The sequence below is a fragment of the Hyla sarda genome, chromosome 1, assembly GCF_029499605.1.
Source record: "Hyla sarda isolate aHylSar1 chromosome 1, aHylSar1.hap1, whole genome shotgun sequence".
NCBI classification, from domain to species: domain Eukaryota; kingdom Metazoa; phylum Chordata; class Amphibia; order Anura; family Hylidae; genus Hyla; species Hyla sarda.
In genome coordinates this window covers 68,083,751-68,111,361 of record NC_079189.1, presented here as the reverse complement: position 1 = coordinate 68,111,361, position 27,611 = coordinate 68,083,751, and the positions used below count along the sequence as shown (strand labels likewise).

At 38.7% G+C, this 27,611-nt stretch overlaps 1 protein-coding gene across 5 annotated transcripts in view; it reads right to left on the bottom strand.

Moving 5' to 3' along the window:
- SLIT2 (slit guidance ligand 2) overlaps positions 1 to 27,611 on the bottom strand; it is a 327,901-nt gene that overhangs the window by 50,527 nt on the left and 249,763 nt on the right. For 3 of the 5 annotated variants that reach the window (XM_056555443.1, XM_056555414.1, XM_056555429.1), the window contains exons 10-21: positions 25,474 to 25,545; positions 22,431 to 22,502; positions 18,783 to 18,854; positions 15,687 to 15,830; positions 15,352 to 15,515; positions 13,455 to 13,478; positions 6,557 to 6,707; positions 5,961 to 6,035; positions 5,158 to 5,301; positions 3,877 to 4,020; positions 1,002 to 1,168; positions 99 to 231 (exon numbers count right to left, since the gene is read on the bottom strand). In XM_056555443.1, coding sequence (XP_056411418.1) covers positions 99 to 231; positions 1,002 to 1,168; positions 3,877 to 4,020; positions 5,158 to 5,301; positions 5,961 to 6,035; positions 6,557 to 6,707; positions 13,455 to 13,478; positions 15,352 to 15,515; positions 15,687 to 15,830; positions 18,783 to 18,854; positions 22,431 to 22,502; positions 25,474 to 25,545 — 1,362 coding nt within the window. The remainder of the gene's footprint in view (positions 1 to 98; positions 232 to 1,001; positions 1,169 to 3,876; positions 4,021 to 5,157; positions 5,302 to 5,960; positions 6,036 to 6,556; positions 6,708 to 13,454; positions 13,479 to 15,351; positions 15,516 to 15,686; positions 15,831 to 18,782; positions 18,855 to 22,430; positions 22,503 to 25,473; positions 25,546 to 27,611) is intronic. The other 2 variants (XM_056555423.1, XM_056555437.1) reach the window with 1 other exon arrangement.

Genomic DNA, 27,611 nt, shown 5'->3' with positions numbered 1-27,611 from the left:
CAAGAACTATATTCAACTGTATTCAGCAAATAACTAATTTATGCTGATCTACAGTGTATAAGGGGCTTTAATACAGTCTACCTATCAATGCTACTCACAGCTCGGTTACATCCTTTGGTATTCCTTTTGGTAATGCTTTAAGACCTTTATTACTGCAGCGGACTACCGTGTCTAGACAGGTACACTCTGCTGGGCAGCGAGCAAGTGGCGAACAAGTGTTGTCATCGTTCCCTGGTGTATACAAAGGAGGCAAGAGATGTTCATTACACACTGAGCAGATACTTATAGTATTATATTTACATTAGTGATAGTGCTGTTAAGACCTTTCTTCAGATGGCTGTAAGGTAGTTACATAATTGTTAACAAAAAGAGGCTTTAAAGCGTTACCGTCACTTAGAAACTGTCATATGGCCATGTCAAACTTCTGATGGGTTAAGGTCTCAGCGCTGAGACCCCCATCAGTCATTAAATATAACCTGAAGCATCGTACAGCTGTGCGTTTTACTCCACAACTTGGCAGTTGATCTGATTCAGTGCAGAAGATGAGCTCCATAGGTTTATAATAACTATTAAGTGGTGGACGTCACATTTCATGTCACACAGATATTTACCATAATGATTTTAGTTGACAATACACAATATGCCACTAACCCCCCCCCCCCTTCCAAGAAAAAAAAAAGAAAAAAACTGTTGGATTAAAAAAGTAACAAGCTGTTGGATTAAAAAAAGGAGACAGCTGTTAGATTGTGATATGCTCATTCCTTTCATCCTCAGTGAAGATTAGCTGCCACCAGAGTTCTATGGTAGCTTACTTCTCTTTCTCCATTTAGGGCAAATGTACAAATGACTGCGTGTGCATGTGTATGTGGAGTCTGGCATAATAGCTGTCAGCCAAGTGAGCAATCGACTTAAAGATATCTAAATATATGGCTGGCTTTATTGTCAGTACAATAACTGCAGGAACACAATGTCTTAGACCCTAAATATTTCTTAGTTCTTACCTTCTTCACAAGTAAAGTCCTGAATGGCGACATCTTGGATTGGAATCTCCTTGAGGAAGTAAGGTTTTTGGCATCGAGGATTTCCAGTCACAATGCGTTTCTTTCTCAACCAATTTCCCAACCAGGCCAGGTGACAGTTGCAATTGAAAGGATTGCCCAAAAGGTTCCTATAAAGCCAAATTAATAACTTATTGTATGCTATGCTTGACATAACACACTGTATAAATTATGTAAGATAGTATATCTTCCCATGAAAAAGTGAAATGTCTCCCACTTGATGCCTCCCTTGGTTTAAAGGGATTTATAAAAAAATAAGAAAATTACCTATATAAGCAATACCAACATAGCCCAGAAGCAATAATTTTTATTTTAATTGCCATGCCCAGCTCTGTGCTGCACCTTTGTTTTGATGCAGCCAGTGCTTGTTGTGGAGGGGATTGCCAATGTGAAGGACTTTTGTTTCTATGATTCCTCACAGACATTGAGGGGGATTTATCAAAACCTGTGTGGAGGAAGAATGGTGCAATTGCACATATTAACCAATCTGATCGCTTTGTTCATTTTAGAAAAGCCTCTGAAACAACTGCACCACCCTTCTTCTACACAGATTTTGATAAATCTCCCCCATTGCCTTTACATTTGCCTCCATGCCTCTCCATAACAGTATTCAAGGTTGTGTTGTAATTACACTCTGTTTGTTTGCTCACTTAGTCTTCATTATTTGCTGCCCAGCATGTGAAACACAATCCTTCTAGAAACAGGGAGGGAGGATTGAGAGCTGGGAACATGGAGATATAAGGCATGTGATATGTGACAGCTGTTCTACAGGGAGGGGAAATAATCACTGTTCAGTGTACAGGAGGAAAACACTAGGGGCTTGGTTTAGTGACTGCATGTGGGACTGGTTTACAAAGGCATTTTGGATACAGACAATACATTAGTAGGTGATGCTACTTACTACATGTAAATCATTGTTAAACAATGGTTTAAAGAGTAATTGAGTTTGTTGCATACTTTTTGGTCTATTCTAGAAGATAGGAGACAGCATGAACCCTTACCAGCCCTCCCATTTCCTTGTTTTGGTCTCTCCAAAATTTACTTTAAAAGGAGGTCATCATCTTTATCTCCTTGGCATCACAATCAAGTAGAGCTTTTTGCTATCAGGTCATGCAGATCCAGCATGTCGGTCATGTGGCAATAAAGCCTTCTTCTCAGTACCATGCAATGGATGAAATGATGTGGCGGGCATTGCACAAGTGACAAGAATTTTAAATATACATATAACAAATATTCATATTTTCCCACTTGGGGACCTGACTCCCATTTCAGTGATTCCCACATGCAGACAACAATATTAGATCACTGCCGTGAATCTCTTTCAACTTATTTAGCAGGGTATTGGAGTTTGCACTCAATCCGCCTTGCTGTCATAGCATCCCTATCACACAATGCAGTAATATGATATAGGGATGAAGGCAGATTTCTTTTTTGTTATTGGATTTTAAGTGACATCCTCAATTTCATTAATTTGTCATCTTGTGATTCCCATCTCGGGGCGGCTTCACAGTCCTCTCTCCAATTCAAAGTGACAGCTGAGTTGATTACATGCCAGTTAGAAAAATGAATTCACTTGCAATTCCTGATACCCCTGGCATCTCACCACTTTATTTTGCCGTCTATTGATGGTGCCGGCCTTCATAAACATGTCATCTTTAATTTTCACACATTAGCTGCTAGGTGTAGAGTGTCACATTTCATATACATGAGGTAGTAAGTGTTTCGGTGGCCGCTGTGTCAAATGGAAATAGTTCTGAATTTATTGGAATGACAATACACTCTTCCTCACTTCAAGCCGCTGCAAATACCTGACAATCATCCCTGAATATATCAATTTTAGCACCAAATATATTACAATATTTAAAAACCTATTTGGATGGAAAATGACAATTTGGGGCCAATTTGAATTGAGTTTGTTTACATTGTTTTATGACCTCAGGCATGGACAAGGCTTGAACCTCAGATGTATGTACCATAGGTCAGAGCTAGATGTATCAACTAAAAGGTACTTCATAACTACAATGCATGGCATTTTCAGTTCATATATAAAACAAAAACACTTTTTATAACTACGACCATGGTCTTTGTCCACTTTAGTACTGCAGAAAACTTTCTCCCAGGAGTCTTTGCTGTAATTGTGTCCATATTAAGGTCAATTCTCAAAAATGCTAATTGAAAATCCATTCAAAGTATTTACAAACAATGAAGGAAATATATCAGTGCTGTCCTAAAGTTAGACATTATAAAATTGGACCAGACAGGCAGAAAGTTTGCCAAATTTATCTCAGTGACAAATCTTGTATTATAAATTTAATACATCTTGCTTGAAATGTTGGGGCTCTATTAGATGACCTCTTGGTCACTGTAAACAAGCGCCGATTGTGTAGATTTGACCACCTTTACTGAGTCTAATATTAGACTAGATCATTCATTGGACCACCTTTACTGAGCCTATTACTAGACTAGATCATTCATTGGACCATTCATGCAGCTCTGTGTTGCCATCATTCATGTGTCTAAAACACATAAAAATTGGCACTCCACTGTGTTTTTTTTAATTTTTATTAGGAAATAGTTCTGGGGGTTATTTTTAGATTTCAGCTGTACACAAAAGATGAGGTGGCTTTCTAAAAGTGATAGAATTATGCAGGCCCTGCTTATATTCCACTCACTGCAAAAGGAACAGGTGCTTGCTGCAGAACGAGGCTTACCGACCTGAAGCAATTTTCAGATATGGGCAGGAAACTAACAAGTAAGATTAGTTGGCATTAGGTCTACACAACACTGGCGGCAGGCTATACTTCAAGATTTTACTTACAATGTAGACAGAGAATGCAGCGTGTCAAATGCTCCCGGGGCCACTGTGACAATCTGATTGTCATAGAGAGAGAGTAAGCGCACAGAACTCAGGCCGGTGAAGCTGTCATTATTCACACAGGTAATGTGATTACTTCTCAGCATCCTGCAAGAAGCGAGAGAAAGATAAAAGTTACAGCTTGTTATTCTAGAAATATTGGGTTGTATTTACCGTAACTCCTGTCCTATAAGGGAATATGACATGTAATAAAAGATTATCCCCATGACTCTTGTAAGCAACACCCAGCAGAAACCAATGACCTTAAAAACATATACTGCATGTATTTATATCTATTATCATTAGATTAATGGGTCTGAGGATTCACACTCCGGTACTTGTCCCCTTCTAATTTCAGTCTACATACACAGGTCACATTAACAGTAATAATTAAAAAGGTTATACATTAAATAATACAGCACTGTGATAAGTACCCTCTTCACTGTCACCTACAGACTATTCCTGACCTGATGGCCCATGCCATGGATGGGCCAGTTAGCATTTCAAAGTTTCATACCACTGGCTCATCTGGTCCTTTAATGGTCTGGCCTGAGGCTAATTGTTCTATTATCTTGAACACATAAATCTACTTTCAGGGACAGCAAATGGTATGGTTATTAGAGTAGTTACATAGGGGTCCCTAGGGGTTTATCTATCATTTTTTGTGAAGGGCCAGGAGTACAGTAGGTATGAAATATCTAAGAGAACATGCATTACTATTTAAAAAGTTCTCTCCCAACTACTCCAAAAACTTGAATGTTTAGCACAGCCAAACTTTCAGATTTCTTCTATGGGAAGGAGGTAAGATACATCCAGACAACTCTGATAGTGGCATATCTTTCCCAATGTGGAATTCAAATAGAGAAAACAGACATGGTCGCACATCCACAACATGCGCAATGATCTAATGCTTCTCAGCAACATTTACTAAACTAACAGGTTGTTAGTGTACATTATGATCATGAAGTGCCAGCCCACTAGCCATGTCACGGCCACCTGTAAATAGTGGGTCCCTAACGTCCCTAGCATAAAATGGCGTAGCACTGGGCGGCAGCCACCACCGCCGCAACACCCATGCCCACAGGGGGAGCGACCCACTGGCAGAGCAGCCCCAATGCCACTCAAACCAGTCAGAGAACACTGAAAACATAATTAACAGAGGTCCTAAGATCATTACTGCTTTTACTTTTAGTAGAAATATATTTAAGTGGCAAGAAAGTAGAGAAGAAGGTTAATGATACATACAATGATTTGAGCCCGTCCAGGCCTTTGAACATTTTATGGTGCACATTCTCTATTCGGTTACTGGTCAGGATAAGTTCATTCACTCCATTTGCCCCCTCAAAGGCTCCTTCTTCGATATCTGCAATCTTGTTGTTGCTAAGGTTTCTAAAATTAGAATTTTATGTAATTTTATAAAAAAAATATTATGTAATTTTATTTAAAAAAAATTAAAAAATACATTTGGTACAATGCCAAAGTAATAGTTAAAAGCTGTAAGATTTGAACACACTGCAAAATAAATAGTTCTCTCTGGGAAGCAGAACATGACAATGTGAAAACACATCATCTTGATCCTCTTTGTCAAGTGGGATAAAGATCTGTGAAAGTCGGAACACTGTGTATTTGCTTTCTTGTCTTTCTTGTAGAACTATGTGCAATAGCAGCATGTAATTTGTATCATATTGGCACTTTGCATTATCCCACTACTTTTTAACCCCTTGTTTTTCAACTATCCTGATGTGTAGAACAATGGTTTTCTGACTAATGACCTCTATGCAGACCAATGTGTCTCCAAGGTCACAGACTACAAACAAACCCTGTGTAGTCTGATCCTGCAGTCATTATGCCTTCCATAACTTCAATGAGGTACAAATCTAAAGAATTGTTTCATTGACATATATTCTACATCAGGAGAAAAAATAAATAGGAAAACAACCTAAACATTGAACAACACAGCATGTGTCTAAGGACAAAAAATATGGATTCATTTATAGATCTACAAACCAAAAAGTTTAAGTTAAGTTAAGTTTTAAGTTAAGTCTTACATTTTTCGCAGTTGTAGGAGTTTCTTAAATATTCCAGTTGCTTCTAACACTGTAAATTCATTGTTGTTAAGACGCCTGAATTATGTAAAAAAAATAAAATAATTAGTAATATATATATATATATATATATATATATATATATATATATATATATATATATATTAAAGTATATATTGTGGCAGTTTGGCTTACAGGGATGCGATGTCTTGAGTATGATGGTTGGCATATGAGGAAATTCTTACTCCAGCATAATGTTTGAAGCTGACTACAACCAACTAAAATTTTGTTATATTTGGCAAAAGAGATTAACAGTGCCAAAGTAAATCCTGGGCCTTCACTATGAGATCCTGGGCTAGTTCCCAGTACCTCAAGAGACAGTTGATATCATCATCGTGGTTGTACTACTCTCCCCCTGAAGAATAAGTTCTATAAGGAATTTTCTTTAATTTCAGCCATTTAAAAAAAAAAAAAGTTACTAAACCAAGAACATCGGACACTACCTTGTAGTGTCATCATATTGAATGTTTTTAGGAGCACAGGAGTTTCGAGTTGTACACTGGGGACTGTATCTACTACTGAAAAGGTGATGTACTTACAGCTCAGCGGTATACTGGGGGATGTGATCAGGGATCTTAGTGAGCTTCTGGTTAGAACAATCCACTGTGGTGCCTTCACAGCGACACTTTTCTGGACATGCCAGGTCAGCAAAGCAGTCCCCGCTCAGCTTGGACCTATAGTCTTCTGTACCTGTAGAATATGTTACCAAATTACATGTCACCCAAAAAGCAGGGGGCAAAACACATTGTCACTTCTGCAGAAATTCCATATTAGGGTAAGGAACAGGAATAAAGGTAATAAAGTCAAGAGGACGCACTGGTTCTCTAAAGACAGACAGGCCACGGCTGGAGCGCACATAAAGGTTCTGCACAAAAGGCTTCAGGGTTGCTGAAAAAATAGAAACAAGACCTGGGCAGACACGACAGGGTCACATATGGACTCAGAGCTTTGCACAGCTGTATGTTCTGCTGGTTCATGGTTTCATTGGTAAATTTTCAGAAACATAGTGATGTTTTCTAACATTAGAAGCACATGCTCTTACATAAAGAACGCTCAAGATTAAGAAATAAACCGATTTAATTATAAGCCATGACATAATAGCATAACACTGACACGGATAGAACTTTATTTGTATACAGTTTGAGCAGGCTTTGTTGTAGAGATTAGTGCGCTCAACCGGTTAATTTTATTGTTCTTTTTAAGCCTTGTTGGTGACAGCAGGGTTAGCTTTGCAGAACTGATAACCCCACTGTCAACAGCGAGGTGATGTGTATATATATATATGTATATATAAATATATTTCCTAGGTGTACAAGCCTCAGCAGCTTGCCATGCTGTAGAAAGCTGCGGGACGTTCCATGGTGCTTGACAGAACCATGTTTTACTCATACCTGACAACCACATGGTTAGATCAAGCACAACAGAAAATCTCGCTTGGTTACCATAAGTGCATCCATAACACCAAAGATAAGACCAAAAATAGGGGAGAGGTAGAAAGGGAAGGAAAAGGGGGGGGGGGAGGGTACTGATCAACCATCAAAGAGCCTGCTTGGGTGTAATACTTGTGTGCAGCAATTCATTCTCATTCTACAGAATGCAAACTGCCATAGCAACAGTATTAACAGTGCAGACCAAGCGAGGACACAAGAAAACAGAGTTGAAAAGAAAAGTTTCTTTTTTTTTTTTCTTTCTTCGTTTTCTGCAACATCAAAACCAGACACGGATAAGACAAAGTAAGAGGGTCTCTCTGTTAAAACACCTGTTTCCCATAATGCACGGATTAGGCCGTATGATTGCAAAGCAGGGTAGAGCTATAATAACCTTCACATGAGTTTATGGACTTTGCATGTGAGTCAAATGAAAAAAATAATAATATTGTTATTTTTATTGTTGGTGTTGCGAACGTCTTGGGACTGGAACTGGTGAATTAACTGAGAGCTTAGTACATGAAAACTGAGAGCTTAGTACATTAAAACACAGTTATTTCGGTTTCTTTGGGATAAGGTGAAAAAACGCCGGGCTGGAAAAAAAAAGGAGGATCAGAGAGAAGATTACGCTAAGGGGAAGAAGTGTTACTTACAGCCCAAGTGGTGAATGCCTGAAAAGTAAAGGTAGTCAGGAGGAAAGAGAGCAAGACATAAACACGAGAGAAGCAATATTCACTGGCATTTGGTTTAAATTCAGAATAAAGGCACATGTGGGATGATGTATGAAAGACATTCATGGGATGGAAAGTGTCTGGAAACACAATGGGGTCCACAGCTAGAGACATGCTGGTTATGGAGAATGTAGATTCCCAGAAATACAACAAAGAAGACTGTCTTATCATCAATAAGACATCAATTCTAAGACGTTTACAATAAAAAAAGGTTCCTAAATGAGCACTATGGGGGAGATTTATCAAAACCTGTGCAGAGGAAGAGTGGTGCAGTTGCCCATAGCAACCAATCAGATCGCTTCTTTCATTTTCCACAGGCCTCTAAAGAGGCCTGTGGAAAATGAAAGAAGCAATCTGATTGGTTGCTATGGGCAACTGCGCTGCTCTTCCTCTGCACAGGTTTTGATAAATCTCCCCATATATGCACAAAGGTACATTAGGAGGAAGGTAGGTCCTATGGTCAGGCTGATGAAGTGAACCCTTGCTGATACTCCTATGAATACCCCATCCCACACAGAGAACCATCACCAATGATTTTGTAAAAGAAATAGGTGTTTTGAAAACTGGCACAACCTTCTAGGCCCCCGAAATCCCAACATTGTCTACTTCTATGGCAGGTATACCACATGCTTCCTAAATAAAGTATAATTCTAGGAGCTTTAGTTGTAAGCCACTTTGGAAAAAGAATAGGAGTGGACTTTAGTTTGAGTAGTATTTATATGGGTTTTCCAGTATAGAAAAAAAGCACTATTATATACTTTATTAGGTATTATTATTTTGTTATCCTCTTCAGGCGGTCCTCTGTTTATGCTAAAATGGAGAGCAGTCACACAGAGTGTCTGTTACTTATACAAGCAGCTCACTGATTTCAATGGGCACTTGGTAATACTAAAAAAAATCCACAGGATAGGGGATAAGTCTATGATAGCGGGGGGTCCGACCACTGGGTCACCCAACAATCTCCTGAATGGGACTTGGTTCTCTGAGAAGAGCGCGTGCTGCAGATGGCACACACACCATTCATTTCTAAAAGAGTGCAGGAGATGCCAAATCCAGCCCCTGGGACTCTTTGGCGCCCCCATAGAGACAACCCTTTATTAGTCGCTATGGTGGCACTGCAGGGGAACATTTACTACAATGTTTTCCCACAGATTGCCGAGGGTCCGAGCATCTTATTATCAATGAACCATTCTAACATACACGGATTGTTTCAAGCAGAGACACCGCTTAGGCAATACCCTGGGTATATCACCACCATCACCACCATCTCATGATGGTGTTGCATAATTGTCGTTTTACTATGGTCAGTACAGGCTTCAGCCTAAAAAGGACAGTCAAGGATATCTGTAATGGCTCTGTACAGGTAGGTGACACTTTAGGAACGTGTAATATTTCATAACTGATCAAAAGCTGAATTGTCCCTTTTTTTTTTTGCTGCTATTTTCATGTTAGCCGGCACATAAGCATGAAAATAGAAATGGATCAAAGTATTTAACAGATGCAGCATTTGCCTCTTGTTTACACAGTGCAATCCCTTTCTTTTCCTTGATCAGATCCACATTGAGAAGATAAATGTATCTGCATTATTTTGACTTGAAAAAAGACGTCTAATTCACTAAATTAGCGTCTTGTAAGGCGAAGTCTCTTTCGGCAGGCGGGCCAGCTGGAAGCGTCTCAAATGTACAGGTTATTCCAGGCCTCTTGTAGTTAAGACAAAAAAAGCCTGGGAATCAAACATTTGCTTTGTAGAGCGAGCCCTGCCAGAAGTGTGCTGCACAGGAATGGACTCATTGTTGGCAGTGCAATGGTTAACTCGCTGCCCCATAGCCCAGAGGCAGTACCATGGTCTCCTTGCTTCCTCTCTTCTATGACAGTATTACATCACTGCACTTAATACGGAAAATCAGGACTTTCTTTAACCCTAGTATAAGGAGGGAATCTGCCCTGCCCTGAGTATTCCCATATCCTACTGAGCCCGCCATAAAAACTCAAGGCGTTTATTTGAATGGGATTTACACATTTGAAAGTGGTACTCAACCTGTATTAACACTACTGACAATACCGCTTTATGTTTGGTCAGCCTGGCATATGAAATGACTTCATCCCATCTAACCTTATTTTGCCATTGAGAATCTTAAGAGGAAGAAAAAAATCTTTAATACAATCCCTAAGAACAGACTGAAAACCTGTCTGAGATCCCATAGAAGAACACTTGCCCCCTATTTACAAGGAGATTGGAGGGAAAAGAAAAAAAAATCTACAATTGATATAGATAGCGATGGATTGTGCCAACAACAACCACAACTACATAGGACATTAGTTATACACTCTGATATTTTATACAAGGAAGAAAAACTATATATACAGCACTGTTTTCCAAATAGTGTCCCTCCAGCTGTTGCAAAACTACAACTCCCATCTATCTATCTATCTATCTATCTATCTATTTATCTCATATCTATCTATCTATCTATCTCATATCTATCTATCTCTCATATCTATCTATTGTTTTATCTATCTATCTATCTATTATCTATCTCATATCTATATATCTATCTATCATATCTATCTATCATTCTATCTATCTCATATCTATCTATCTAAATAGATACAAAGTAGCGGCGGAGCAGCACTCCTGGAGTGTAAAAAAAACACAGGGGCAGACAAAGGCCCGGTCCCAGGCACTTTAGACAAAAACAAAAGATTCTGCAGCACTCCGTAGTAAGTGAAAAACAGATGAGTAGTTTATTCCATCAGACCAGTGCAACGTTTCAGTCGCCAATTGTGGCCATTATGGCCGCAATTGGCGACCGAAACGTTGCACTGGTCTGATGGAATAAACTACTCATGTTTTTTTCACTTACTACGGAGTGCTGCAGAATCTTTTGTTTTTATCTATCTATCTATCTATCTCATGTATATCTATCTATCTATCTATCTCATATCTATCTAATATCTATCTATCTATCTAATATCTATCTATCTATCTATTTATCTATCTCATATCTATCTATTTATCTATCTATCATCTATCTATCTGATATCTATCTATCTATAATCTATCTTTCTATCTATCTATAATCTATCTTTCTATCTATCTATCTCATATCTATCTATCTATCTATCTATATATATATGTCATATCTATCTATCTATCTCATATCTATCTATCTATCTATCTATCTATCTATCTATCTATATATCTCATATCTATCTATCTTTCTATCGATCTATCTATGTATATATCTATTAATATCCGTCTTTCTCATATTTGTTATACATGCATTCCCATAACTATGTAAATGGGGAGGATATTTTCCATTCCGGACACATTGCTCACTATCTGAAACACATTCGGGAAATGGATACTCAAAGGCACAAAAACAGAAGCCAGAGAAGTAAGAGCCCCTCAGGAAATTAAACATCTGACAAGTGCCCGTCTACTGTGTCACATCTGTCCCCAGATCTAAGAATGATGCAGTCACTTCATATTGACTTTTATAATAGCCCAAGGAGCAAGAATTATTTATGAAGCATACGGATTTTATGACATGTATGGGTCGTTATTATGCTATTTCCATGAGTTGTACTTATTCTACAATTGAACTTACACCAATTATTCTACAATTGAACTTACACCAATTATTCTACAATTGAACTTACACCATTACACCATTCAGAATAGCATAAGGAACACTGTCTTCTCATCTTGGTATTATCCTCTTTGTTACAAATTAGAGGAATAAAATAAACTTTTCCAACCACCATAAGTTCATTTTAGGGCATGAGCATAACAAAGGCACCATAACAGCTGCACCCAGGCCCAGGTACCCTCAGATTCCTCTGCCACATGATCATAAAATAACATGCGCTATCTGGGGCACCCTGTTACAGATTTTGGTTTGGGGGTCACTGTAAAGGAGTATTCCTGTGATGGTAAAAGATGGCTTCCCGTGCCCCCTTTGCTACTACATCTTTTACACAACTCATAGTAAAATTAATAGGGGTCAGGCAAATTGTGTAAGACAAATGGATTGGCTGTTTTTGGTTCTCCGCTGCTAGACATCTTATCCCCTATCAAAGATGCTGTGGGGGTCCCTCTGTCTAGCAGCAGAGTACCCCTTAAAATTTACTTTTACTGACATGGAAACACCAATTTAGGTTAAAACTCTAATAACAGATATGATAAGAGAAGCTGGTAACTCTTCCAACCTTCTCAAAGACAGGGTTGTCATCATACCTTGCTAATGTTTTGGGTCTTTGGTAAGCTCAATGTAGAAATAAATATCCCAATACTCACTCTTAAGTTTTCTTGCCTCTTTATTGTATATTAAACAGTCATTGACAGAATGTGTTTTGACTAACCCTGAGCAGTTTTCAAAAACAGGCTCAAGATGCGCCAAACTGTGTCTTATGTATGACAATTTGATATACAAATAAAGAAGCAAGCAAAAAAAGCTGAGATATTTCTTTGTACATAGTGCTCTTGAGCTTTGACTCTCTCCACCACCTCAAGCCTGAATGTCAACCGCTTGGATGTTCTGAACTTAAAGGGGTACTCCGCCCCTAGACATCTTATCCCCTACCCAAAGGAGCCCCGGGATCGCCGCTGCGGCATTGTGCTATCATTGCTGCACAGAGCGAGTTCACTCTGTGCGTAATGACGGGCGATACAGCGGACGGAGCAGCGTGACGTCATGGCTCCGCCCCTGGTGACATCACGGCCCGTCCCCTTAATGCAAGTCTATGGCAGGGGGCGTGACGACCGCCATGCCCCCTCCTATAGACTTGTATTGAGGGGGGGCGGAGTGTGATGTCACGAGGGGCAGAGCCGTGACATAACGATGCTCCGGCCCCTGTATTGCGCGTCATTACGTGCAGAGCAAACTCGCTCGGTGCCGCAGCGGCGATTCCCGGGGGTCCCCAGCAGCGGGACCGCGGCGATCTGACATTTTATCCCCTATTTAGGGGCGGAGTACCCCTTTAACTAAGTGAAAGTCAAAGGCCTACTGGTAATACCAATATCATTTTTTTTTTTTTTTTTTTTTTTAAGGAATGTCTGATTTTTTTTTCCCATTTATAAAGAATTTAAATTTTTTCCTGAAAACAAATGACACAAACACAAGGTAAAACAAAGCTAATATAAGGGTCTCTGTAGGTGAATTATATAAAACAGACAAGGATCTCCATGCATATAGGCAGCTATCTTCCACAAGGGTGCATGCAAGACCTTATCTGCTAAGGACATAAGGATAACCCTACAGCAATTGGAAACCTACCTGGGATGAAATATTGCTCTTTAGCTACATGTGCAAGAAAAAAAAAAGAGAAAAAAAACAAAGTAGAAAGTTGCATCTGAATTGCAGCAGGCGGACAGATGACACTTACTGGTTGTAATCAAAAGGAACAAAAGTAACGTAAAGGCAAAATAAAATCTCAGTGGTGGTATAAAAAGAACACACATCTGGTCACACAAGGCTGCAGGACACAGAAATTAAACAACTCCCTAGTGGTTGCTGGTTAAACCTGAAGTAGTTAAACAAGAGACACCTGCAACAACTGAATGTCCATATGAACCCAACACCTGGAATCAGTGGATTTTCAGATTTATTAAATTTTTTGCGGATCCTACTAAAATTGATGAGATTAGATGATATCAATGGGGTATACCTTCTCATAGGATATGGCATCATTTTATTATTGGTTGGGGTCCAACCTCTGGGACCACCACAGATCCTGAGAATGAAGAAGCTGCAGAGCTTATTCAGCCCTATCCAATGCAGGAGATCTGCAGAACAGCTTAAAATGAACGCACCAAATTCAGCTCTATGCACAACGGGTGACTGGGAAAACCATTACGCCAGGAAAAACTGCTCTGTGGCCATTTCAGTCTATGTATCAGTGAGGATCCCTGAGGTACAGACTTGATTGGGAGTTACTATGCTATCTGAGTAGGAGGTCAGAAAAAGAACATACAGGAGCAGGTACTCCAGTCAAAGGCAGAAGTCACTACTGGGCCAGGTGAAATGTGTCTGGCCCAGCAAATGTAACAAATGAGCAGCAATGCATGGAGCTTAGCCACTCACTTCTGGGACGCCATATAAATTTGCTGGGTCAGGTACACATGTCCTGGCCCTGGGAACTTATAATAGTGAGTGAACAACAAAGCATACACTGTATACATTGTCACTCAGTGTACAGGAGCAGGGACTTCTGGCTTTGGCAGTCTCTGCTCCTGTACATAGTTTTTGTGACACACTCATATTGATTTAGATGTACTGTATATATTGCTGCTCATGCGCACCCATCTGTATCGCACCTTTATGGTACCCAGAGATGCTGGATGGGTGCAATTGCCACAGCATGCTAGCATGTTGCGGCCCCTCAATGTTGTGCCACTATCATGTGCTTGTCAATGGCTATATCCATAAGACCCCTAACCAATCATAAAATAATGACATATCCTAGGAGTACAGAGATGGGAGTACCTATTTAATTTGACATGTATAGGCAGTTAAGATAAAGTAGTAAGTTTACCACTGGTACAACTAAGGGTGGTAATACACTCTTCACATGTTTCACATGTTTCTTGACCATGCCTGATAATCTAATTTTAATACAATAAAGTCTTGGCATTAGACATTTTCTGCCCTGAACCTTCTCCTTGTGTTGCTATTTTTCACCAATATACTGCCAAATAAACTTAACTCTGCTACATCAAAATGTCTCATATGCTATAAAATAAGATGCTGAAAGCAGAGAAAAAACATTTCTATAGTAATATTGTTATATTCAGCAACAATTATATGCACCAATGAATGATGAACATCCATCAAGACTGCCAAGAACAAGTCAATATCTACAAAGACAACATAAATTACATTTCAGGAAATATCCTCAGTGCCAAGCCAATGCTTTATGTAGAAGATGGCACAAGTCTTGACAGAACATAGAGTTCCGTCCCTCCCTTCACATCTCTCCTTGTCTCCAAAGTGTTGTCTTTTTATGAGTTAACAATATCGACTTTAATTCAGTGATCACACACAGATTGCTTCCTCCTCATCAGAAGAAAGTTCTATAATGTTAATAATTCAGGGGAGAGGAGCAGCTGCTTTGTTGAGCCATCTCGGGCAACTGTGTTTTGGCAAGAGAAAGGAATTGAACTAAGCAAATTACCTGAGCAGCGGAATTTCTTGCTTTTGATCTGCCCAATCCTTTTGTTTGCCAGTCGACGGGGGCTGGTGCAGCGGGCACCACTGGTCTCAATAGGGTTTGCATGCAGATAATCCGCCAGCCACTTCAGATGGCAATCACAGATAAATGGGTTCTGAGCCAAATGCCTTTCAGGAGTGAATGAGAATGATTTAACATGTTATTCGCAAATGACCTGGCATCTTTTTTTGACCATGAATGCAAAAGAGAAGATGGATTATTTCAAACAAAAAAATCCCCCCATAAACCAGATTTCCCATACATACAATCCCCTCCACCACAATATGACAAATACTCACAGGGTCTGAATGGCACGCAGTGGTGCGAATGTGCCCTTGGCAATGGTTTGAAGTTTGTTGTCATACAAAGAGAGGAGATTCAGGTTGTGCAGATCCTGGAAGGCACCTACCCTCAGACAATTTATCTTGTTGGCATTGAGCAACCTGTTGAACCAAGGATAATGTAAATTACAAAGTTGTTTTGTGTTCATTCAGTTGTAAAGTTCAATGACAACACTTTTTGTTTTCTCAAATCCATCTTGAACTGTCTGATATATCCAGCAGAGGGTTCGGTAAAGTTCAGGAAATATTTGGGATATGAAGATGACTAGAAAGATTTTCCTCTGGTGAAATAAGTCCTGTGTCCTGTGACTTTATAGCAATTTTTCAGCCCTAATTTAGGATCACCAGCACCAAAGGGCACTATTATATATGTGCATGATTTTCAAGAGTGCTGTATTATAAAGTTCTGCATATACACCTTAAAGTAAGTGATAGTAAGCTATAATGGCCCAGCTTTTAAACATGGCACCCATAAGAAACTTTCCACCACCATGCACGACCAACAAACATTCCAGTATTTTAAAGGGGTATTCTGGGTTTATACATCTTATCCCCTATCCAAAGGATAGGGGATAAGATGTATGATTGCAGGGGTCCCGCAGCTAGGGACCCCCGCAATCTCGGTGCAGCCCCCAGCATTCTGTGCCAGGCGCTGCTTACGAGTCGGGGACATGACGTCACGGTCATGCCCTCTAGTGATTTCACGCCATGCCCCCTCCATTCATGTCTATGAGAATGCCGGGGGTTACACCGAGATCGTGGGACCCCTGTGATCATACATCTTATCCCCTATCCTTTGGACAGGGGATAAGATGTATAAACCTGGAACACCCCTTTAAAAGAGCTGGGTCCCTGTTCTCATAATCACAGGGGTAATCTCTTAATCAGAAGATAGTTATCTCCTATACTGTGGATAGGGCATAACTTGGTGAGTTCACAACTAACATACAACTTTTAATAATAGTAGATCCTTGCTCTTATAGGGCTTTTCCATATTGAGTTGTCTTCTGCTGTCATAAGACATCATGAGGTAACATTAGTGGGTGTCATGAAGCCTGAAGCAGGGCATGTGAAAAGTTAAAGCCATTTATGCTCCAATGGAAATTCTAGGGAAAAAAGTATATGCAAAGTAGTTCTTTTCTAGGAGGAAAATAACTTTCTCTCTGGTGTCCCCTATTGGAGGAAGCATTATTGTAAATCAATGTTTGTCTAGTCCCACAACAAAGGCCTCTAGCCAGCCAAACCTCTGCTCTGTACTGACAAGGGGCAACAACCCCAAAACAGCTGTCTACAAATGGGTAACTTACGATTTTGGGAGAGATTCTTGCTTAGCTATAAATTTCCCAGTCATGTTCTAAGGACCTTTAAATCATCAATTTGATATTCACTTGCAGAAATACTATCTCTGATAGGGTGACACCAGAGAGCAAGCTCTTTTCAGTGTGGTAGAAAGCTACTTTGCATATCCTTTTTCCCACTGATTCCCTAAATGCCTTATTTACAGGTGGGATCCTTTTAACTCTGATTACCTTAAGACTTTAAATTTCTTCAAACTGGCACATGGTAAACTAGAGGCTACACTTCAGATTGTCATTTGGGGACCAAGAGTTTTCAGTTACATCTCTGTATTAGGTTCAATAAAATCCATTCATCTTCTTGACCCCCATACCCAATGGGGTTCTGACTAATCCCCAAATAAGCAGATAACTGATAACTCTAACTTGGTAGAGCAAAAAAAAACATTTGTATTAATTCATGCATAACCGGTGGTTTCTGCATTTGGCCTTTTTTTTTCTTCATTTGCTTACTTTATGTTACACTGTTTGCTGAAGCAGAAAGTTTTGTATGGATTCCAAGGTGCTGTCGGATATACTTATTCCATTCACTTGGTTTACAAACTGTATGTGCTACAGGAGAGATTTTCAACAGGTACAAAAATGTTTTCCTTGCAGTTTAAGACCACTCATTGTAGATGAGAATGCTGATAAAAAGTCTGCCCTGTAGACCAGGATTAGTCACGATGGCTTAAGAGGAAAGGTAGAGTGATGGCAGGTCAGGCACGCCTTCTCCACATTTGGCGATATGTAATTAAATAGGTGCCAGGATGTGAAGAGTTCAGGTTAAGTTAGCAAGAGAGCAAGGCAGCAGTCCTATGATCATTGCATGGAACAATAAACATCAAAGGAAGTGTAGAAGATGCCTACTCTGGGCTGTCAGGTGATAGCAAGGAAGACCAAAAGTCGATTATCAGGGGATCTGAATAAATAGGCCTGGTGCCGGGGCCGAAAACATCACACTGCCACTCAGCCTATCGCTGGCTGAGGTGGGACTTCGCTGTGGCCAGTGATTGGCTGAGCGCAGTATGACTCACCGACCACAGGCAGCCAGGAAGAGGATCTTGGCGGAGGCCGGAGCAGGTTACCCGAGGCACTGGGGGAGCGACGCAGGTATGTATCTCTTTATTTTTTTACTGCCACCAGTCTGAATGAAAATTTTTAATCCCGGAGTACTCCTTTAATAAGGACTAAAAGGGTGATTTTGGTAACATGACTGGCCAGCACCTCTGGTTGTAGCTTCCGTGCTGTGTTTCTCAATGTGTTACAAGCAATAAGATGGTATAGAAAGGTCCCGATTGATCTAGATGCTAAATTCCATCTACTGTGGGTCAGATGCTGTCATGCAGTAAACACAGGCCGATGAACACATATTATTTATAAGCAGGCGCATATGAAAACAGTGTGTTTCTCGTTTATGACTTAGCTTTGCGGTCTGGTTCTGGTATAAATTAAAATGATTTGTATTATTTTCAATGTTCTGGGTCCCCATCAATCAAATATTCAGATGCCAATAATGGCTGACATATTGCATCATATTCCAGAGGTTAAAAATAGGGAGAATGAGAATATATGTGCTTAATTATCTAGATGGTTCTATTTAACCCTTTCAATTCTGAGATGGTAGATGGTGGAACAGATTAATTTACAACAGTGTGAAATTTTACGAAAAAATAGATCAAAACAATACCCGGGGACATATAAGTTCCAATATACTTACAGTAGCTGCAACGAAAATAATCCTTCAAAAACTCGTTGAGGCAGTTCTGTAATTTTATTCCCATAAAGAACCCTGCAAGTAGACAGCAAAAGAAATAAGGAAATGGACAGCAAGACCTATATTCTATAAAGGATACAGTCAGGAAAAATGGCTGCTTGGTTATTAAACCTGATAGAGAACATTATGTTTATATATTTTTTTTTTACTTTATAGTGCCAACATATTCTGCCATGCTGAACACACATTGTATGGACGCTCATAAGTCCTTGTCCCACTGGGCTTACAATCTATTTTGTCAGATGACAGTCATATGCACACATATGCTACTCACAACTACATTGAAAGCCAGTTTACCTTTTTTTCAGTTGTCCCTATCAGCACTAAGAACAGCCATACCAAAACCATCACACCCCAATAACAAAATTCAAGTCAACTATTTTACTAATATGTCTTAAAGGGGTGCTCCACTGGAAAAAGAACGTTAAACAGAAAGTTGCCAGAAAGTTAAACAGATTTGTAAAGTACTTCTATTTAAAAATCTTAATCCTTCTAGTACTTATCAGCTGCTGCATGCTCCACAGGAAGATATTTTATTTTTAAATTTCCTTTCTTTCTGACCACAGTGCTCTCTGCCGACACCTCTGTCCATGTCAGGAACTGTCCAGAGCAGGAGAGGTTTGCTATGGGGATTTGCTCCTGCTCTGGACAGTCGCTGACATAGACAGAGGTGTCAGCAGAAAGCACTGTGGTCAGACTGAAAAGAAATTCAAAAAGAACATCATTTCCTGTGGATCATACGGCAGCTGATAAGTACTGGAAGGATTAAGATTTTTTATTAGAAGTAATTCACAATTCTGTTTAATTTTCTGGCACCAGTTGATTAAAAAAAAAAATTCCAGTGGAGTACCCCTTTAATGAATGGTCTACAATTCGATTAACATCTGCCATCTTTCCAAAACAGCACAACAACAGTACAATTGGTTGTGTTTGGTACTGCAGCATTCCACTGTAGTGAATTTCTTTATACGCCTGAATGGTGGTGCTCGGTTTTGGCAGACAATCTCGTGCTTGCAAGACAAATTCTGTCTCTACAGGGTAGGCCAACAATGGTGGTGATGCCAGGAAACTGCAGCTCAGCTGCAAATAAGGTGACTGGGAGCTGAGCGGGAGTTACCTAGCACCAACACTTTACAATAAATGCCGCAGGGTTTCTGTGCATTATATAGTGTGGGGTGCAAAATAGCTGATTGGTGGGCTGCTGGGTGTCGGCGGCCCGCTGATCAACGATTAAAGGTCTATCCAGGGGATAGGGCATCAGTCATATAGTGCCGGAAACCCCATTAATTGTTTTTTTGGGGGTCGCCATTCACCATGATTAGCTTAAGCAGCACCACATTGGGATGGTGTGCTGTTAAACTGGCGATGTTGACCTATTCTAATGTTGTGTGTGTGTATGAGTAGGGTATATAGTGGGATATAAAGCATACAAAATATGAGTTAAGACATTCTCATGCTTCACTATACTAATTGCTATTGCCGGGGATAAGGAACCTGGAAAATTATTGTTGTGCTGAAGAAATATTATTTGACAAATCTTCCCCTGTGGAATGAATTTATCAACATCAAGGAACATGAGGCTCAGCTAATGTCTGATAATTTGTCTCAGTGACTTGTGTTTATGGTGTGGCTGTTAGGCGTAGTAAACTATTACCGATCACATGGTGCCTGGATATTAATAACTGTCCGCAATCATATATTGTGAAGTCTAAGACATATAAAGCGAGAAGAGAGTAGACAGAATGAAGCCGTTTCTGATTTCAGAAGAACTGGAAATATATGCTGTTCTGCTGTACCGTTATTTAATAATAGGCAGGTCCGTAAGTGACATGGGATGGATTGCCAGACAACTGGGTAGAGTATTTATGGCAACTATAATATAATATAACATGGCATAAATTATGTCTGTCAGCAATACTAATATTTGTCAGTGCGCCAATGTGACATTATGGACATCTCTGAGCTGTAAATTATAGTAGGCTTATCTTTACTGCTGAGACAGATATTTAACCCTTACCCTTATAATTCCATAAATGTGCCAATGCCATTCCATTAGAATAAATGCAGCCATCCTGGAGACAACCTCCCAGACATAGGAATTCATTCCTGAACCTTATAATGGAGTTTACTGAGAAGGGGTTTAGGCTATAAAAATCTAGAAACACATAATGGGCCAACTAGCACATTGGGATTGATAATTAAAAAAGGTCTTAGACAGTGTAAACGCCAAATTTTTAACACATTATGCAGTTTGAAAATCTGGCACATCTTTAGACTGACTGGTCTAAGTTTTCACCAAAAGTAGCACATTTTGGTGCATCTAAACCATTAAATGAGTTCACCAACAACTTTACAGTAAACCACGCCCCTTGTAGACAGTGGCAAAAATGTGTCTCAAAAACATTCAAATTGTGGCTATGTAAACCAGTTTTTTGGTGCTTCTAGGCTTGGGGCTATTGGAAGGTTTGTTGTCTTCTATATTCCTTTTCAATGTGGATGACTACCTCGTATGTACACAACACTTCATGCATTTGTATTGTAAGCACCCATAGAATTCAGACCATACTGTGTGCCCATATGATTTCATATAGCGGCATGCAGTTTTTTTTTTATCGCATTAATTTAGAATCCTCAGAAATATTGCTGTATGATCAATTCTACAGCCCCTTAAAAGCATTGCTTCTAGGGAAGAATAATATCATCATATGGTCCCATATTAAGTCAACATAGAAAGGTACACAAAGTAATCCCAACTCTATAGTCGAGGGTCATGTGCACTCTTTGTGTCTAGTACAGGCTTTATACATGTGAGCATGAGCCCTAACCTTGACCTTCAGTATCTAGAATGCTAGAGTCCATGTCTAATTCTGCGGCTGTTTCTACAGACTATCTGTATGTCTCCTGCAGTCTCAACTGTTTATGATTTGCCAACTAACACCATCTTAGTTAGTTACTGTATCTACTGAAACACATAAAATTCAGAGATTGCAAATAAATATCCTATCAACATCATAATGGCTGGACGCACCTCCCATAGACATGACAGTCTAGCCTTGCTATTCACACAACCCTTTGCTGACTTGGATTTTCACTCCATAAAATGTAATCAATTAATAATAACTAAATATTTTATTATCTTATTTTTGACAAGTCCATATTTATGCACAGATATGCCTTCTTTTATTTGTGTGTGGGATTTACTACTATACAATCATGTTTTCTCACTGAGTGAATTACAGTAATAAATAATGCGCCAAAATATTCTGCATAAATTTTTCGCATGGGAACAAAAATCAATGCATGGTGGAATTATGACAAGGCGCAGCATCGGATTCATTATCGGTTCACAGAGCCAAACAGACGGTTTCAGGACAGACATAGGACACACTTTCAGTTTCTCTTAGGCTGCTTTTAGCGGAGCGTAAAACGGAGGCTCTTTTGCTCCCATGTTAAAGACGCAACACTTGGAGCTCCCCTGGTTCATTATTGTCTCATTATATACTGTATACATTAAACACTAAGTTATTTTTTAAATTGGTAAACATGGTCGAGGTAAACTTTGATTCCTATCTAAGAGTAATTTATACTTACAGAGAGTTAAGAGAACGGAGACCTTGGAAAGCATCTGTGGCTATTTCAGATATCTGGTTGTTGCTTAAATCACTGCAATTAGAAAGTAATTTGCGTTTAGGCTACATTCACACTGACATAAAATAATTTAAGAATTTTATTAAGAATCTTAATGAAAAACAGCATGTATACAGAGACAGCAATGATGAATAATTGCTCTATGAAAAATTCAGTTAATAGCAAAAATTACAGCTATACTTTTTACTGATCACATGGTGAAATCACATTCTTATTAAAGATACATGCTGACTTTTTGTAGCAAGGTTTTCCAGTATCTCACTATGAAGTGTCAGCTGCAGTCCACAACAGCACACAGAGTTGACTATAAAGTGGCAGCTGCAGTCCACAACAGCACACAGAGTTGACTAAAAAGTGGTAGCCGCAGTCAACAAGAGTACAGAGAGTTGCATGGGACTTAAAGTGCTTTTTAGAATGTACCATTGTGTCCATGCTTTCCTTTATTGTAGTTAAAGGGGTACTCCGGTGAAAACCTTTTTTCTTTTAAATCAACTGGTGGCAGAAAGTTAAACATATTTGTAAATTACTTCTATTAAAAAATCTTAATCCTTCCTGTACTTATTAGCTGCTGAATACTACAGAGGGAATTCATTTCTTTTTGGAATGCTCTCTGATGACATCACGAGCACAGTTCTCTCTGCTAAAGTTATTATAATAACGCTTTATTTATTGTTGTCCTTAGTGGGATTTGAACCCAAGTCCCCAGCACTGCAAGGCAGCAGTGCTAACCCCTTAGCCACCATGCTGCCCTTAGCATACACCTGCTATGCACCTGCTATGCATGGTTGCTAAAATGGACAGAGATGTCAGCAGAGAGCACTGTGCTCGTGATGTCATCAGTGTTCCAAAAAGAAAGGAATTTCCTCTGTAGCATTCAGCAGCTAATAAGTGCTGGAAGAATTAAGATTTTTTTAATAGAAGTCAGTTGATTTAAAAGAAAAAAGTTTTTCACCGGAGTACCCCTTTAAGGATGCCTATTTCTCATGAAACCCATTAAACACAATATCACAACATGGCGTTAGAACACCCAAAAGGCTTCATTTACATAACAATCTTTGGGTATCTACACTTACACAAACTCAGTATATACATCTACTGACAGAGTGTCACCAAATTATGTTCTTGTAAAAAGATGATATTCTCATACTAGACATATCAGAATGTGTGGAGGTTAGAGAGAAAAACCACACATCTGTAACTTGACATTTAAAAATGTAAAACATGTTTAAGGCTGAGGACACCTCTTGAGAAGTATTTTCTTTATTCTTACTTTGTACTAAATAGGGTATATAAACACACTTTTTTTTTTTTTAACAAATGTGGTTTGTGTTCTACAGCTGCCGTTATCAGTAAAGTCCATCAGAGAAGTAATTGTCTGAGATTTATTATCAACCTTTTCTTTACTCTACTGAAGGATCTTCTAAGCTGACATATGACCATGTCAAAGTTGACCTTAAAGGGGTACTCCGCTGGAAAACCTTTTTTTTTTTTTTTTAATCAACTGGTGCCAGAAAGTTAAACATATTTGTAAATTACTTCTATTTAAAAATCTTAATCCTTCCAGTACTTATCAGCTGCTGTATGCTACAGAGAAAGTTATTTTCTTTTTCAATTTTCTTTCTGTCTGACACCTCTGTCCATGTCAGGAACCGTCCAGAGCAGGATAGGTTTGCTATGGGAATTTACTCCTACTCTGCTCCTACTCTGGACAGTTCCTAAAATGGACAGAGGTGTCAGCAGATAAGGAAATTCAAAAAGAAAAGGACTTCCTGTGGAGCATACAGCAGCTGATAAGTACTGTAAGGATTAAGATTTTTAAATAGAAGTAATTTACAAATATGTTTAACGTTCTGGCACAAGTTGATTAAACAATTTTTTTCCAGCAGAATACTCCTTTAAAGGAGAAGAGCAGGATAGGTTTGCTATGGGGAATTGTTCCTGCTCTGAACAGTTCCTGACATGGACAAAGGTGTCAGCAGAGAGCACTGTGGACAGACAGAAAATAAATTAAAAAAGAAATGAACTTCTTCTGTATTATACAGCAGCTGAAAAGTACTGGAAGGATTAACATTTTTAATTAGAAGTAATTTACAAATCTGTTTAACTTTTCTGGTGCCAGTTGATTAAAATAAAAATGCTTTCCAGCGGAGTACCCCTTTAAGTCAGCTTAAAAGTTGGCACTGGAGAGAAGAGAAAGGCTGATAAGAAGTCTGTCACAGAATTACATCTCTGCAGAACTTTACTGAAAACAAAAGCTGTAGAACACATAGTAAACATTTTCTTTTTAATAAAGACCTATGGCAAAATTGTTTTTGTACCAAATAAGTGAAAAACAAGAGTAAAGAGGTTTTTTTTCAAAGGTGTCCATAGCTTTTACATACAATGTTGAAGTAAATGTTGGAGTAGAGACAATATTATAGATTTTTTTTTTAATCCCCAACATTTAGCCAAAATTAGTTCAGCAAAAAAAAAGGAGATCATTATCCTTCTTTATTTATCTCTAAAATCCCAGCTCGAAGTTTAAATGAGTTCCCAACAATAAGCACCATGGCCAAATATTTTATATTTTATTGTAAATTGGCTCTTGTATTTCCGTACATGGAACATTTTACCATTATGTGCAGGTTATTACTGAGGACATCCCGCAGCAATACACTATTACTTTATGAACTGCTATATAAATTGATCTTTTACACATCTCAGAATGTTGACAAATTACCTCAATTTACACCTAACAGTAACTTATGTGGCTGCATTTATTGCAGTACTAATTCACATCAAGGCATAGTCAGAGGCTTAATAAATAACAGCTAGGTATTATACAGCCATAAAACATTGTTCCAGATGATTAACAGGAGAAGAAGACCCAAGTCCGAAACCATCAAACCATAATATTTGCTAATCAGCCATCTGTGAAAAGCTTGCAGGGAATATTTTTGGATATGTGTGACTACCATTAAAGTTTTTGCTTGGAGTTATTACTTACATTCTCCTCAGTTTTTTATATGGTGAGAACGCCCCCTGGGGTATGACCTTGATTGAGTTTTGTTCTAGTCTCCTGTGGAGGAAAATAATGTTGAGAAAATAATTCTTCTAAACTTTAAGAAAAGTCTTATACTCATGGGATAAGGACTTATATGAGATTTTGACAAGTTGGAGCTTACATTACCAACTAAGGATTTGTTAAGTTATCACCAAACAACATTAACATGGTGTTAACAAGACCATGTTCTTCATCATTTCTATAAGACATGATATCTAAACCACATTTGCATAATCTAAATACACCTTCAACATTATTACTGGTTATTATGACTATAACCATTCCAACTCCACCAATGTTGGCAGAGTAAAACAGGATAACAAGTTATGCTCATACGTGAAACTCCTCCAGGGTGTTGACTTCCCCCGCTCACGTTGGCCTTTTTACACTGGTGAAGAATATTAAATTCCAACAATCAAGCAATAAAACAAGCACTGCAGGACAATCTCATCTGTAACTAAACATACTGGAAGGCTCAACTAGCAGTATTGTTGTGTTCAAGCTATAAGGCAAGGGCAACAATGAGACTCTTCAGAGCGACCCATTGATTTTTGCTATTGGGTGCCAGATCTAGTCCATGGGATTACATACAGTCAAAACTGTTTAATTCTTAGACAGCACACTTAGACAGTTTTTAAATACACCATATTTTTCATTTAACATTTTTGTTTTATCTAAGACACAAGCCCTTTTTCCACAGCCACACCTTTTCCCGATAAGCCGTGCACTTTTTTTAATTTGACAAAAACGGGTCTAAGAAGCTCCTAAAACACATTAAATTGGGAGAGGAGGGATAAGGTGATAAGATTGGGAAAGTATTCAGCAATATCAAGGAACAACATGAACCTATACAATGATGTAGGCATCGGAGTGATCTGTCAACAAACAATTTTTCTTGGAGGGTGTGGTAATACTTTTTAAATCATTTAAATAGTTTTTTTGATGCACCTTTTTCCTCCTAGTGCCTCATGTTCACATACTGTCATTATTATAGTTGGGAAAAATGCTAAAAACTAACAATTCCATTTCAGGAGATTTAAATTTGCTGCATTTTTTTTTTTTTTGCATGAAATAACTATTGTCCGTTGACTACGACCTCTATTCCTCTAATGGAATGGATGATGGACTGGAAAAGAAGCCTAGGAGAATTCAAATACATTGGATACTCTAGTTTAAGAATCCATTGATAAAAATATAGGTACATTTTGCATAAATCGTATCCCGGGATATTCATACAGTCTTCATCTAGGTGCCGTTTCTAAATATTCATGGGAATGAAGAGGCTGAAACAGATCACATTTCATGGTCAGTTTCCAAAAAACAAAAATTAACTGTGGTTCTTGAAGATGATTTGTGAGGTGCTGAGTCCCGGACTGGATATCTGCCAACCTTGTATTAATCTGAACAGCTGAAGGAAGAGATGTATTAATCCTATATAATTGATGTACACATGCATAGCCTGTGATGTAAACATTATCTGGAATGTTTTGTGGGGAATATCTTGATCAAGGCCTGATAGCTAGTATGCATGATCTGCAGAAATGTAGTCTCAAAACATGTTCATTCCTTGATGAAATCTCTCGGAATGCCAAGCAGGGAAATGAAAGTGATAAATATCTTGGGATATACTCTGCATATATTATGCTAGGTAGATCAGCAGACACCAAATATATAACTCTGTGTAAATGCCCTTTTTTCTACTAGCAAATAAAATCTATTTATTTAAGGTTTTTGTTTTTTTTTTTGTTGTTTTTTGCAACTCAGGATTTTACTTATTTTTTTTGTCTCCGGATACTTTAAAAAAAAGTACCCAAATATAATATAAGTAACATTAGTGATTTTTCATTTTTACACTTTGGTGTTTTTCCTCCTCTCCTTCTAAAAATCATAACACTTTAAATTTTCCACCTAAAAATCCATATGAGGGCTTGTTTTTTGTGCCAAAAAGTTTACTTTGTAATACCATTAATAATTTCAGCACAAAATCTACTGCGAAACCATTAAAAAAATTATTTGTGGGGCAAAATTGAAAAATAAAAAGCCATTTTGTGATTTTTAGCGGCTTCCGTTTCTACGCAGTG